At 33.7% G+C, this 13,587-nt stretch overlaps 1 protein-coding gene across 3 annotated transcripts in view; it reads left to right on the top strand.

Moving 5' to 3' along the window:
• Positions 1-13,587, top strand: part of Zfyve16 (zinc finger FYVE-type containing 16) — a 49,121-nt gene that overhangs the window by 12,710 nt on the left and 22,824 nt on the right. For all 3 annotated transcript variants that reach the window (XM_071612458.1, XM_071612459.1, XM_071612457.1), the window contains exons 2-6: positions 3,953-4,061; positions 4,652-6,924; positions 7,880-7,976; positions 10,581-10,742; positions 12,905-13,047. In XM_071612458.1, the coding sequence (XP_071468559.1) occupies positions 3,992-4,061; positions 4,652-6,924; positions 7,880-7,976; positions 10,581-10,742; positions 12,905-13,047 (2,745 nt within the window). In that variant the 5' untranslated portion in view covers positions 3,953-3,991. The remainder of the gene's footprint in view (positions 1-3,952; positions 4,062-4,651; positions 6,925-7,879; positions 7,977-10,580; positions 10,743-12,904; positions 13,048-13,587) is intronic.

The following is a 13,587-nucleotide window of genomic DNA, read 5'->3' as shown; positions in this document are numbered from 1 at the left end:
TTCCTTTTGATTCTTTTTTTCTGGAAGAAATTACTGAGAATTAGTATATTTTTTTTCCTTAAATGTTTAGTAAAATTCTCCAATGGATCCATCTGGACCTGATGATTTATTTTATGGAAGGTCATTAATTATTAATTTTTAAAAATAGACATGGGTTTGGGAGTTATCTTTAAGTGTGCTTTTGAGAAATTGATCCATTTTATTTAAATTATCAAGTTTATGAGCATAGAGTTGTTCATATAATTCTTTATTTTCCTTTTAATGTCTATGGCTTCAGTAATGATAAATATACTCTTATTTCTGATGTTAATAGTTTGTTTCTCTTTTTTCTTGATCTTAGTGTATCAATTTTATTGATCGTTTTAGAGAACAAGGTTTTGGTTTTATTGGTTTTCTCTGTTAACTTACTGCTTTCCTGTATACTGTTTTTAATTTCATTGATTTTTGTATTTATTTTTATCTTCTGCTGTTTTTTTGGCTGAAATTTCTGTTGTTTTTTGTTTTGTTTTGTTTAAATACTGGGGATTGAACCCAGGGATGCTTTAACCACTTAGTTACATCTCCAGTTTTTTTTATTTTTTAATTTTGAGACAAGGTCTCACTGAGCTGCTTAGGCCCTCGCTATGTTGCCGAGGCTTCAAACTTGTGATTCCCTGCCTCAACCTCCAGTGTCACTGGGATTATAGGATTGTACCGCTGCACCTGACTCCTTTTATTTATTTTTTCCTAGTTTCCAGAGTGGATGATTAGATTATTGATTTCAGGTTTTAATTCTTTTAAAAATATATTCATTTATTGCTATTAATGTCTCTTTAAGCACTGCTTTCACTACAAACCCAAAAGTTTCTCTTTCCTTCCCCCACCCAGTACTGAGGATTGAACTTAGAATTTCCCACATGCTAGGCAAGTTTTCTACCACTGAGGTATATCCCCATCCCTTTTCAATGTTATTTTGAGATGGGACCTCACAAATTGCAGAGGATGACCTCAAACATGCAATCCTCAGTCTCCTGAGTTACTGGAATTACAGATTGTGCCAGTACACCCAGCAAGCCTTTCTTACATTTTAAGATTTCTGCTGTCAATTTCCTTGATCACTTTTTGTTCTCCATATGTTCCTTATTTATGGCTTCCTGTTTGTTTCATAGTTGCATTGTATTTTCTCTTCTCTGAGAATATTCCTTGAATTATTACTCGGCTTCCTGCATTCTCTCTTCCTCCAAATCCCTTTAATTGGCTTGGTCTCTGTGTTTTGTTAACTCTTCTGTATGTACAGAATAACCACAGTTTTAAAAATGGAAACAAATAATATGCTTTATTGAATTAAGGTATGATATCATTGTTATTGAAAATACTTTTGAAGTGTCCCTGTTGCTTTAAATTTGTTGTCCTCATATTATTGTTCCTTTGAAATTGATTTTTTCTCCCTGGCTGCTATACCTTGGAGGTTCACTAGTTTACTGTAGTGTCCAAGTGTAGATTTCTCTTTACTTATGTTGTTTGGTTCAATGTATTACCTGTATCTGTTCTGTTGAGTTTTCATCAATTCTGGAAAAATTTCTCTTACAGTCTTCTAATAAAGTTAGTTTTTCCATGCTCTCGATTTTTTTTTTTTTTTAATTCTGGAATTGTACTCGGGGCCTCATGTATGCTAAGCTCAATCTTTACCAGTTCATCTATGTCTTTTAACTTGTTTTTCATTTTATCTCTTCCTTAGCTCTTATAAAGTGTTTCAGGTAATTTCTTCAAAAAGTTCTTTCAGTTCATTTCATTCTCTTAAACTCTGTCTAATCTTTTTAACCCACATTTCAAGTCTCTTTCTAGACCACGAGTGTCCTTAGTGCACAGGACTCAATCATAACTGGTTCTTGTAAAGCTCTCTCAATTCTTGTCTCTTGTCTGTCATTTCCCACTGCTGTTCTCCGCTCCAGGCAACCTCCCATGTGTTTAATTAACTATATCCTTTTGTTTGTATTTATTATTCAAAATTTGTTGAATTTTCTTGTGTTACAAGAGTAACAGTTTGCAGCAGCTTGGAAATGTAAAGAACAACAACATTCATCATGGACAATTTGAAAAACTTTGCTGTAAAGTGTTCTGCCTTAGCCAGGTGCAGTGGTGCAAACCTATGATCAGCAACTCAGGAGGGAGAGGCAGAAGGATTGCAAGTTTGAGGAAATCCTCAGTAACTTAGACTCTGTCTCAAAAATAAATCAAAGGGCATAGGATATGGCTTAGTGGTAGAGGCCTCTTGGTTCAGTCACCAGTACCACATACATAAAAAAATCCCAAATATATTTTAAAATATGAAAAATAAAGTATTTCACCTTCTGGATTAATTTAGCTGATTTTCTTTCTTTCTTTTTCTTTTTTGGTACTGGGAATTTAACTCAGGCATTTTACCACTGAGCTACATCCCCAGCCTTTTTATTTTTTATTTTGAGAAAGGGTCTTGCTAAATTACATATGACCTAGCTAAGTTGCTGAGACTGGTCTTAAGCTTGTAGTTCTCCTGCCCCAGCTTCCTACCTCAGCCTCGCAATTTGCTGGGATTACAGGTGTATGTCACCATGCCCAGCAAGCTGATTGCTTTCTTTTTATGTCATTTAATTTTTCTTTCTCAGCTTGAATTTCCTGCGAACATGCAATTAGTTCTAAAAGTTTGATTAGATTCAGTGTCAGATCTTTAGACAGGAATATATTCTATATGATGTGCTCTTCCATATTTATTGGTGGTGAAATTGATCTTTGAATTCAGATATGTTAACCATAATGATCTCAGCAGTTTCAAGTTCTCCATCAACCTTTTTCTCTAATGGTTTTAACATTCATGATAGCCATTGCTTAGGGACCATGAATAGATGATTTAAAATTTTTTTTTAATATTCTTCTGCTCTGAACTGGAATTCTTGTCTAAACAACTTTTCCTCAGAAAGTATTTTATTATCCTAAAGTATATTTTGTAAATAAAGGTCAGAAAAAATTCTTCTTTTCCTTTGTTAACTTTCAGGGTAATAGGTTAGTAGAATAATAGTAATGGGTTACCTACCCTAACAGCCCTCCAATGAGTGCTGTGTTTTTTATGTTAGTATTGTTATTTTTTTTTTTGTCTGATTTGTTTTCAGTCCTTTGTGGTCTTCATTAATTTAATGTTAAGTTGTTCAGTTTGATGTTCAATTTAAGCCAGTGAGAACCCCTTTGACTTGGCTTCTTTATTCTTTTGTATTATCTCATTAGTTATTTATAGATTCCTGCAAAGTGTCTCAGGCTTATTTGGTGGAATTTATGACTTAGATCAGAGGTTCATGCACTTCATTCATCTTTTCACAAACTGACTTTTTAGTTTTCTATGGACTATTTTTTTATCTCTGTATGTAGTGTATTATTTGATATGCAGTATTTCTAAGTATTAGTTTTCATTGTGAATTCTTTGACCTGTGAATTATTTAGATAAGTGTTTTAAAATGCATAATAGCTATGTGTACAATGTTATGTTGTACATGTTGTATATTGTACGAGTTGGTTTTCATATCCATGTTATTTTTTTTTCTTTTGGTGGTCCTGGGTTTTAAACTCAGGGCCTCATCAACTGAGCTACAATCCCACTCATTGGAGGGTTGTTAGGGCACTAACCCATTACTATTACTAACCTATTACTCCTTTTTAAAATTTTATTTTGAAACAGGGTCTTACTAATTTTCTCAGGCTGGCCTGGAACTTGTGATCCTTCTGCCTCAGTCTCATGAGCAGCTGGGATTGCAGGCATGTGCCATTGGGCCTGGCTCATGTCATTTTTATATGGAGACCATTTTTTCCACCTAAAGGGTAAATTCCTCAAAGGATTATTGTGAAATTATATTTTTGTTTATATTTCATGTTTCATGTGATAGAATAGATGGAATAATATTTATATATTAGAAAATTAAATGAAATGTACTTGTTTATTTTCTAGATATACAAGAATTAAATTCTGAATAAGTCTACAGGTAGGATGGACAGTTATTTTAAAGCAGCTGTCAGTGACTTGGACAAACTCCTTGATGATTTTGAACAGAACCCAGGTTTGTTGTTTTTCCATTTTTGCCACTATTGGAATTTTTAAATTTTTGTAATTCAGTCATTTCAGATATAAAGTCCTCGCAGCAAAATTTGATTTCAATTTTAGTCTCATTGTTTTTTTCCATAAAAAGTTTACTTGTTTCATTATAACATATTAGTTTATTCTAATACAGAATGGAGCCAATAGTCGGAATGGAAGAAAACTAGAAGTTTCTTTGCAGATACAAGTTTAGCTATAAGAAAAATCAGCATATAAGCAAGCTAAGAGCAGCTTTAAAGTGCTATATAAATAGAGATTTCATGACTGTGAAAGATGATATTTTCCTCAGAATTAAGACCAGGAAATTGGAGGGCAGAATAAAGAAGTTAAATTGTTTTTCAGCTTTTTCTTAGTCTGGTTTTTATAATGCAGCTGAATTATTAAGTGGAATTTCTGTCACCTTATGACATTTATATTCAAAAGAAAAAAACCAGAAAGTACTTGAAAGCTAAATAAAAAGTTTATTCCATTTAGGAGTCTTTAAAAACAATCTTTATAATATTTATTTGATTAGGGCCTCCTGAATAACTTTGTGTTTCTATTTTTGATTAGATGAAGAAGATTATCTTCAAGATGCAAAAAATGCATATGATTCTAACTATTGTTCAGTTTCTTCAGAGTTGGCTTCTTCCCAGCTAACTTCACTGCTGCCAAAGGACCAACATTGCATTAGTAGTTGTGCCTCGTCAGAAACATGCCATGAAGTAAATGAGCTTTCCTTGAATGGAAAAACTCTTGAGGGACTAACTTGTATGCAAAATGAAAAAAATTTAACAGGACTTGATCTTCTTTCTTCTGTGGACGGTAGTACTTCAGATGAAACCCAGCCTTTACACATGAGACGATGTAGTAAACCTGTCTGTGACTTAATAAGTGATATGGGTAACTTAGTTCATGCAACTAATAGTGAAGAAGATATTAAAAAATTATTGCCAGATGATAATAAGTCTAGTGCACATTTTTTGACTGAATCGGATTCATCTTCAGTTTCAGATACTCTGTGTGTTTCCTCAACAGACCATGCTAGTGATACTGTCAGAGAAGAACAGAATAATATCAGCTCTGAATTACAAAATAGAGAAACTGGTGGAACCAAAGAATTGGGTAAAGTAGATACAGTTCTTTCAGATTCTTGTAAATACAGCGAAACAGAAAATTTAAAGGATAAAAATATCTCTAGTCAGTTAGAACCAATTGTTGATTTTAACATGTCACCTGCTTTGACTCACCAAAGTTCCAAAATGTTTGATGCCAAAGATAACCTGCAACACAAGAGTCTGCCATGTGAATTATTAAAAGATGATGACTATTTAGTAAAAGAGGAGATAGATATGGCAGCCATAACTGCCACAGAATGTTTAAAAGAAGGAGGTAGTACCAGTGGTTTGCCTTGCAAAAGTTTTCTAAAAAATGAAGATTTATGCTTAAATGACTCAAATTTAAGAGATGAAAATTTCAAATTACCTGACTTTTCCTTTCAGGAAGATAAAACTGCTATGTTTATAAAACAATGTAGAAAAATAGACTCAAAAAACTTAGACCTTACAGATAATAATGATATAATCCAAGATTCCTCTTCAACTTTACATGTTTCAAGAGAAGGTGTACATTCTTCATTATCCTGTCTTTCATTGTCTGGGTCTTTGTGTGGATCATTAATTGACAGTAAAGCACATGGTGATTCTTTACCTCAGAATGAACCTAAAGACCATATACAAGATGCAGCGACTATGCACGAAGAAACGCAAAAGAGTGTTGTTCTAGATGGGGAACCATTCAGGGTGACTGATCTTTTGAAAAAGGAAAAATGTAAAACCATACTTCTTCAGCCAGTAAATGAAAAGAGGGAGGATGGAAAGGTAGAATCTGAGCAGATGGTAATCAGAGTTGAATCTTTGGATTACCCCGAAAACACCAATTCTTCCATAGCTGCTGAATCTCAAATGGAGCTTTCTGGTGCTCATGCCCTAGAGTCTCCTGATCGTTGCGAAGGTTTCGCTTTTTCAAGCAATGATATGGATGGGCAAGATTTAGATTACTTTAATATTGATGAAGGCATGAAAAGTGGTGCACTAATTAGTGATGCTGAACTTGATGCCTTTCTGACAGAACAGTATCTTCAGACCACTAACATAAAATCTTTTGAAGAAAATGTAAGTGATTTAAAATTTCAAATGAATCAGATAGATGTAAAAGGCTTAGATAATGGAAATGCCAGTGATATATATTTCAATGCCGAAGCAGGAGCTACTGGGAAAAGTGATGGCAGTAACTTGATATGTGAAGCAGTTGATAAACAAAATACAAGAGAAAATGGTGGCTTTTCTATAGGGGAAAAAGGCACAATTCCAATTGAACAAGGGTTACCTATCAGTAAGACTGAGGTGATGAATGAATTACCAGTCTCTGATACCAACAGTCAATCTATTCATGTTGGGGGAGCTAGACCTAAGCAATTGCTTAACCTTCCATCAAGAATAAAGAGTTCAAAGGAACTGAACAAGCCAGATGTTCCAAATATACCAGAAAGTGAACCTAGCATAGCAAATACGATTGCTCCAAATACTGGTACTATAGATTCTACAACTGATCCTCAGGTTAATTTCAACTCTAATTATATTGATATAGAAAGTAATTTTGAAGGTAGATCTAGTTTTATAGCTGCAAATGAAGATTCTCTACCTGAAAACACTTGCAAAGAAGGCTTGGTTTTGGGCCAGAAACAACCCACTTGGATTCCTGATTCAGAAGCTCCAAACTGTATGAATTGCCAAGTGAAATTTACTTTTACAAAACGGCGACATCATTGCAGAGCATGTGGGAAAGTAAGTTATAAAAATCTTTGTCTTTGGCCTCATTAATGATAGTCAAACATTCTGCCACTGAGCTATATCCCCAGTCCAAGTCTTTTATTGTTTGGGGACATTTTAAATGAAATGTAATGACAGAAAAGATTAATTAACTGGTGACTCCATGCTTGAGTTAGTTTAAAATCAGTGTTTTTCACCTCCCAATTATGGAAATATGTAAAACACCTGCCATTTTATAGATTGCTTGATAGTTGAACAAATGGTACATTGTCATGGGCATTCATTACATTCTGGGAAATGAGGAACTCTTATTACTAAGTTTAGTGAAACTTAAGAATACTGTCCTTACCTTTCTCATATTGACACATCATATGTTCCAAATTCCGTCAGATCCACCTGTGTCCTTAAATACTAAATTTCAAGACCACTTTGTAGCTAGTGTTGTGACTGATGCCCAGGGAAACACTGAGGCAAATTGGCTTACCCAAGGTTCAGAATACTGAAACTGACTTCATTTGTGTTCTGTTTTACAACAGAGGATAAAGAGATTGTCTAAAAACTTGTCTTAGAAGTAATACAGCATTTTTTAATTTGACATTTTCCTATATTGTGTTGGTCTCAGATCACCCTATTCATTTTTAGCAAAATAATGTTCTACTTATAAAAATTTTAAACAAAGAACTACAAAAAGCTTTTCAAATGATAAACTTATTCATTGAAGAAGTTTTTGTTCCCTTTCTAATTAACAGTTGATTTAAAGGCATTTTCCTCATCAGAAATATGGTTATAAATCAGAAGTTTCATTTAAGGTAACTAATTCTATTTAGAATTATGATGATTAGAAAAATGAATTATCAAATAGGAAAAATGGATATTGGTTAATTAGATTTTGGGCCTCCCTTGTCCCTGTCCCTAGTAGATATAATATATTCTTGAAACAAAAACAAATAGGGTGTTTTATTCTTCCTAGGTATTTTGTGGTGTCTGTTGTAATAGGAAGTGTAAACTGCAGTATCTAGAAAAGGAAGCAAGAGTGTGTGTAATCTGCTATGAGACTATTAATAAAGGTGAGTATTAACCTGACATGTTTTCCTCCAGTAATTGAATATATCTTAAAAACAATTGGATTGTGACAAAGATAAACTTCTTTATTTTCTTAAGGCAAGGACCTAGTGTTGAATTATCTGGCTTAGGTGGGACATCCCAAGGCTTGGTTTCTCTTCTTTTTGTTCCACTCTCACAATTAATACTACCAGTCTGGAAAGGAAGCATTCAGTTTCTGGAGTGGCAGTTCATTAACTTTTAACAGGTACCAAGTCCCTAAATGCTGCATTTCATCTGCCTATTTGTTTTTGTCATCATCATCATCTTCATCATCTTAATCTAAACATTTATATCTACCAATAAATAATATTCAATATTATTTATTAATGGCATAAGGCAAGATAAAAGTTTCCCCCCCCCTTTAGAAAATAACCTAAAATAAGAAAAGATAAGGTAGTAATATTATGATTTCATCAACTCATAGGAGTGCCAGGCTGTTTACACATTTTGTCTCATATATTTTTTTTCCCCTTCCATTTTAGAATGTTATGTGTGTGCACTTTCCATTGTTTCTCTGGCTCTCTAGTTAGCTTCCATTTTCAGCAATAGTCTTGATAGTCTTCTTTGAATTCTCACAGGTTTTGTGTATGTGTGTGTTATCCCCCCAATACATGTTTGTTCTTTTGAGTACTTCTTGCATTTTCAAAGATATGTTGACAGTTTAATTCTCAGCAAATATTACTTGGGCCTTTTTTTGACCAGACCTGTGCACTAGCTCAGGCACTGCTTCCTATTAGCCAGGAGAATAAATACCTGATAATAATTTGTTTTTCTCTTTTGAATGAAGATAAATTTTTTCAGCAATTCTCCAAAAAGCTCTGATGTGAGTCTGTTAGCCTGAGGTAAGCTGCTCTACTACCTGCTGTTGACTTGTGCTCTGGAAGATAGTAGCGTATGAATCATTTTATATTTTCATGTTACCACCATTGTTTATGAAGAGGTTAGGCTTAGTGCTCACAGTTGTTTTTTCTTGTACTGTTTCAGTAGTCTAGAAGACTACTGCTCATGTTGTTAAACAAAACAATCTGCCAGAATTCAGAAATTTTAGAGCAAGATGCCACATAATTATCTCCCCCTACTTAAAAAAACATAGTAAAACAGCTGTGATCTTTTGATGTATTATTTGAGTTGACAAGTTCGATTTTTAGGTAGGAATTAAAACATATTCTGACTGTAAGGTTCAAGAGGGGAAAACATATAATCATGTAAGATATTCAGTAAGATACTGAGATCAAACTCTGATTTATCAAAAAATGTATTATGAAATTAGTTTATTTAGTTTTGTGTATTTTGATATCTTATAGTGTATAAGCATATAGTTTAATTTAGAGGGCTACTATTATTAATTTACATACTACAAGAAAGCATGAATTAAAAAGTTAACTTACCATAGGGTTAAAAATGATAGAAGTAAATAATGTTATCTAATAAAAAGGGAAAGAAGGGTTGTGAGAAACATTCAATGAAGGAAAAAGATTGAATCGAGGTTGTGGATAATAAAAAAGTTGTGTTGAGATTCTATGAGTTTTGAGGACCTGTGCGTGTGAAAGCTATCAGGTAGATTGGGGCAAATTGGAAATTACTTTGAAACCCAGAGTATACGATATGTGAATTTTACTTGGTTAACAGAGCCATTTTCTAAGAGTGCTAACATTTGGTGGCACTTGTGGAAGATTATTTTAACAGTGGCAGCATTTATAGCAGATAGATTTGGAGAAATGTTGAACCAGTGCTGCTTTGTGTTTTTTGATTGAAAAAAATCATTCAACAATATTGAATGTGGGTACATATGGATAGTAAACAAAGGGGATATCAGATGGTGATAATACCTTAAAATGAAATTTAAAGTGGAATAGGGATAAATAGTAACAGATTGGTGCCAAGAGGTAGTATTTTTATAAGGTGGTCAGAGTGAGGCTTTATGATAATATGACATGTAAATAGAGACTTGAAGGAAGTGAAAGACTAAAATTGTGTGAGTACCTTTGGGGAGAGCATTCTAGACAGAGGGAATATTTGCTTAACTTGTTGAACAAGTGAGATTGTGGTGAGAGATGAAGTCTAACAAGGAAAGATAGCTAACTGGGAAGGTAGAATAGGTAGGGTTGCAGATCATTTAGGATTTTGTGAACCATTTTAGGAACTTAAATTTTCACTGCAATTTGGAAGCCATTAAAAAATTTTAAACCAAGCAGTGATGAGTTAGTGATTTATGTGTTAAGAGAGTGACTCTTAACTATATTGGAAATAGACCCACAGAGTACAAGGGCAAAAGTAGAGAGGTACTCATATTTAAAAAGGAGTATTTTCGTAGTAGATATCAAAATATACCAAATAAAATATCAAATAATTCACTGGTACCTTATCAAAGTGAAGTGTTGCCAACTAAAGTAAGGAGCTTTTGCTAGTTACTCAGATAGTATTTCTGCCAAGTGCCACTTCTTTTTCTTGATAAGCCATTTATTTCTTTCTCCTTTCAACTTAAAAAAATTGAATATTTATTATTATAATTTACTTTGAACTTTAAAGACATCTGAGATTTTAATACTATTCTTTCCTCTTTGTAGCTCAGGCATTTGAAAGGATGATGAGTCCAACTGCTTCTAATCTTAAATCTAATCATTCTGATGAATGTGCTACCATCCAGCCTCTTCAAGAGACCCAAACATCTAGCATACCTTCACCTACAACTTTGCCAATCTCAGCACTTAAACAACCAAGTATTGAAGGTAACAGGAATAAAATGCTATTTCTTAGACTAAAGAAAAATTATTAAAATAGAAACCAGACTCAATATCAGGAGGAGGAATTTAATATAGGAATTGGTTATACATGTATGTTGGAACTAAAAGGGCATGGTCAAGCATCTGAGAAACTAGTAATTGCAAGCAGCTACCACCAGTGGGGTTGGAGGGGGCAAAAGGGGCCAGAGGAGTAATATTAAAACTTGGAGCAAGGGCATCAGGAGGAGCTTGGCGTTTAGAACTTGGAGTCAGGGGTTGGAGCATCACATCACTGAGGCTGTTACTTCTGGGGAGAAACCATGTGGCAAATGCTGGAACCATTAAGGGACCTCCTAGGGTCGGTGCTCAGATGACTGAAGGGGAGTTCCAGGGTTAATGTTAGAAATTCTGAAAGTTATGGGACATACAGCAATATCCAGTGGTAGTGATAGTTCTGCTGCTGCTGCAAGGATCCTGGCAGGAAGTAGAATAGAAAGGATTTCTTCTCTTCCCACCTCTGGTTTCCCACTGCTGCCTACCTTTGGCAGAACTTGACCATAGCCAATTAGCTAGCAAAGGAAATTGGGAATTGTACTTTCCGTATTTTCAGCCTAGCATCTACAAGTACTCTGTGGAATGGTGGGGTTGGGTTTTAGAGACAATTGGTCAATAACTCACATATCGTTTTTTTTTCTATTTTTTAATAATTATTATTTATTTTTTAATGTAGTGCTAAGCATTGAACCCTGTGCCTCACACACGCTAGGCAATTACTCTGTCACTGAGCTATAGCCCCAGTCCCCTGACATATTTTCTTTTCTTTAAAAATGTTTTAAATTTTATAAATTACCACAATAATAAAATTTTTTACCAATATATTTTTAAATGTTTGAGGTTTTGTTTGTTTTGTTTCTTATAACCTGTTGTCATTTAGCATCTTGAGTAAAGCCCATGTATATTTTTAAACATTAGTCTGGGGAATGAAGACTGTACTATGCTAGAAAATAACTGTAAATGTTAGCTAAATGTAAATTTGGATACTTCTGACAATTATTTTGGATTTTAGTTTATCACTCAGTAGGAGATTCAAAATATATGATTGCGTATTATAGCTCTAAAGACGAATGTATTTGTCTAAAACATTTACCTATTTTTATATTGGCAATCAGAATTGTTAAATTATAAAACTATTGCAAATGCAAGAAAAATACATTGTTCAGTATGTCCATTGATAGTGCAAAAATATGTGATTCAATTGTTTTCAGTTTTGGAAAGTAGACATTGTATTTTGTAGACAAAAGTAGACTTTTGTATTTTGATATTGTTTAAAATCTTTTGACATTGGCCGGGCTTTAGCTCAGTGGCAGAGCGCTTGCCCACCATGTGTGAGGCACTGGGTGCAATCCTTAGCACCACATAAAAATAAACAAAATAAAGGCATTCTATTCATCTACAACTATAAAAATATTTTTTAAAAAATCTTTTGCATCAATTTTCATAACCTTTCTCTGTGGCTACTTTATAATAAAAGAGAACAAATATTTATGCTGATTTCTAGTCATTTCCCTCCAAATTTGAGAGGAATTGGTAATAAAAATTAATGAAGTTTTGTATCCGTATCATAAGAACAAAAAATGTTATGCTTCTCTCATGAAATTAAAGTAAAAAATGACTTTCTGGTATGCCTAAGTGATCCTGTTTCCTTTTTTAGCCAATTTATTTCTTTCTGTTCTTTATATGTTTTCCTTTGCTTATCTGCTATGCTCTGATCTACACTTTTCATTCCTGTGCCTTAATCGGTAAGTTTTATTCAGTTCCCATTCCATGCTCACAAACTCAAACTCCATAATATATGCTTTAAATCTTCCCCTAGTGTTTTTAATGTGTAATCTCTCCATATACTTCTTTTCAGTGTATGTGATTCCTAGGGTCACATCTAGTCTAATATACTCCTTTTGTATGAATTAGGTAGAAAAGGACTCTGCTTAGGATAGATGAATCACAAAAAAAAAACCAAAAAAAAACATTTATTGAGGCCTTTGTAGCCTTGAGAATGCAGAGCTGGCCAATGGACAGCAAAAAGCTTTGAAAACATTTCCTGACCATTTGGTATTACATCCCTGCAACATTGCCAGACTAAAATGATTTGTTTTCCCAACTGATTCTAGGATTATGTTCCAAAGAACAGAAAAGAGTATGGTTTGCAGATGGCATATTGCCTAACGGTGAAGTTGCAGATACAACAAAATTATCATCTGGAAGTAAAAGATACTCTGAAGACTTTAGTCCTCTCTTACCTGATGTGCCTGTGGTAAGGCGTGTAAATAACTTATTCGTTAAATAAAATTTTATTTTTTGGATAGTTCCTCATGTGATTTTTAGAGTGCTTATTTTTTGAATGCTTTGAGTTTCCTAAAATAAGCAATGTACAGGCATACCTCATTTTATTGCAGTTTCTTCATTACACTTCATAGATGTTACGTTATTTACAGTTTGAAGGTTACCACAACCCCATGTGGAACAAGTCTGTCAATGCCATTTTTCCAACAGTTCAGATGATCAAAGCATTTTTGAGTAATAAAATATTTTTTAATTAAGATATGTACATTGTGTCTTTTTAAGATATAATACTATTACACACTTAATAAACTACAGGATAGTGTAAACATAACTTTTATATGCACTGGGAAACAAAAAAATTCATGTGACTCATTTTTTATTGCAATGGTCTGGAACTGAACCTACAGTATCTCTGAGGTATGCCTGTATAGGTAACAGTGAATGTGCTTTAGATTTTACCTTTTTCATGTTAGCCTAAGGCAATGGTTCTCAAACATTTTAGACTTAGGAC

Source organism: Marmota flaviventris, chromosome 5 (assembly GCF_047511675.1).
Source record: "Marmota flaviventris isolate mMarFla1 chromosome 5, mMarFla1.hap1, whole genome shotgun sequence".
NCBI classification, from domain to species: Eukaryota; Metazoa; Chordata; class Mammalia; order Rodentia; family Sciuridae; genus Marmota; species Marmota flaviventris.
This window is presented reverse-complemented; position numbering and strand designations above follow the sequence as displayed.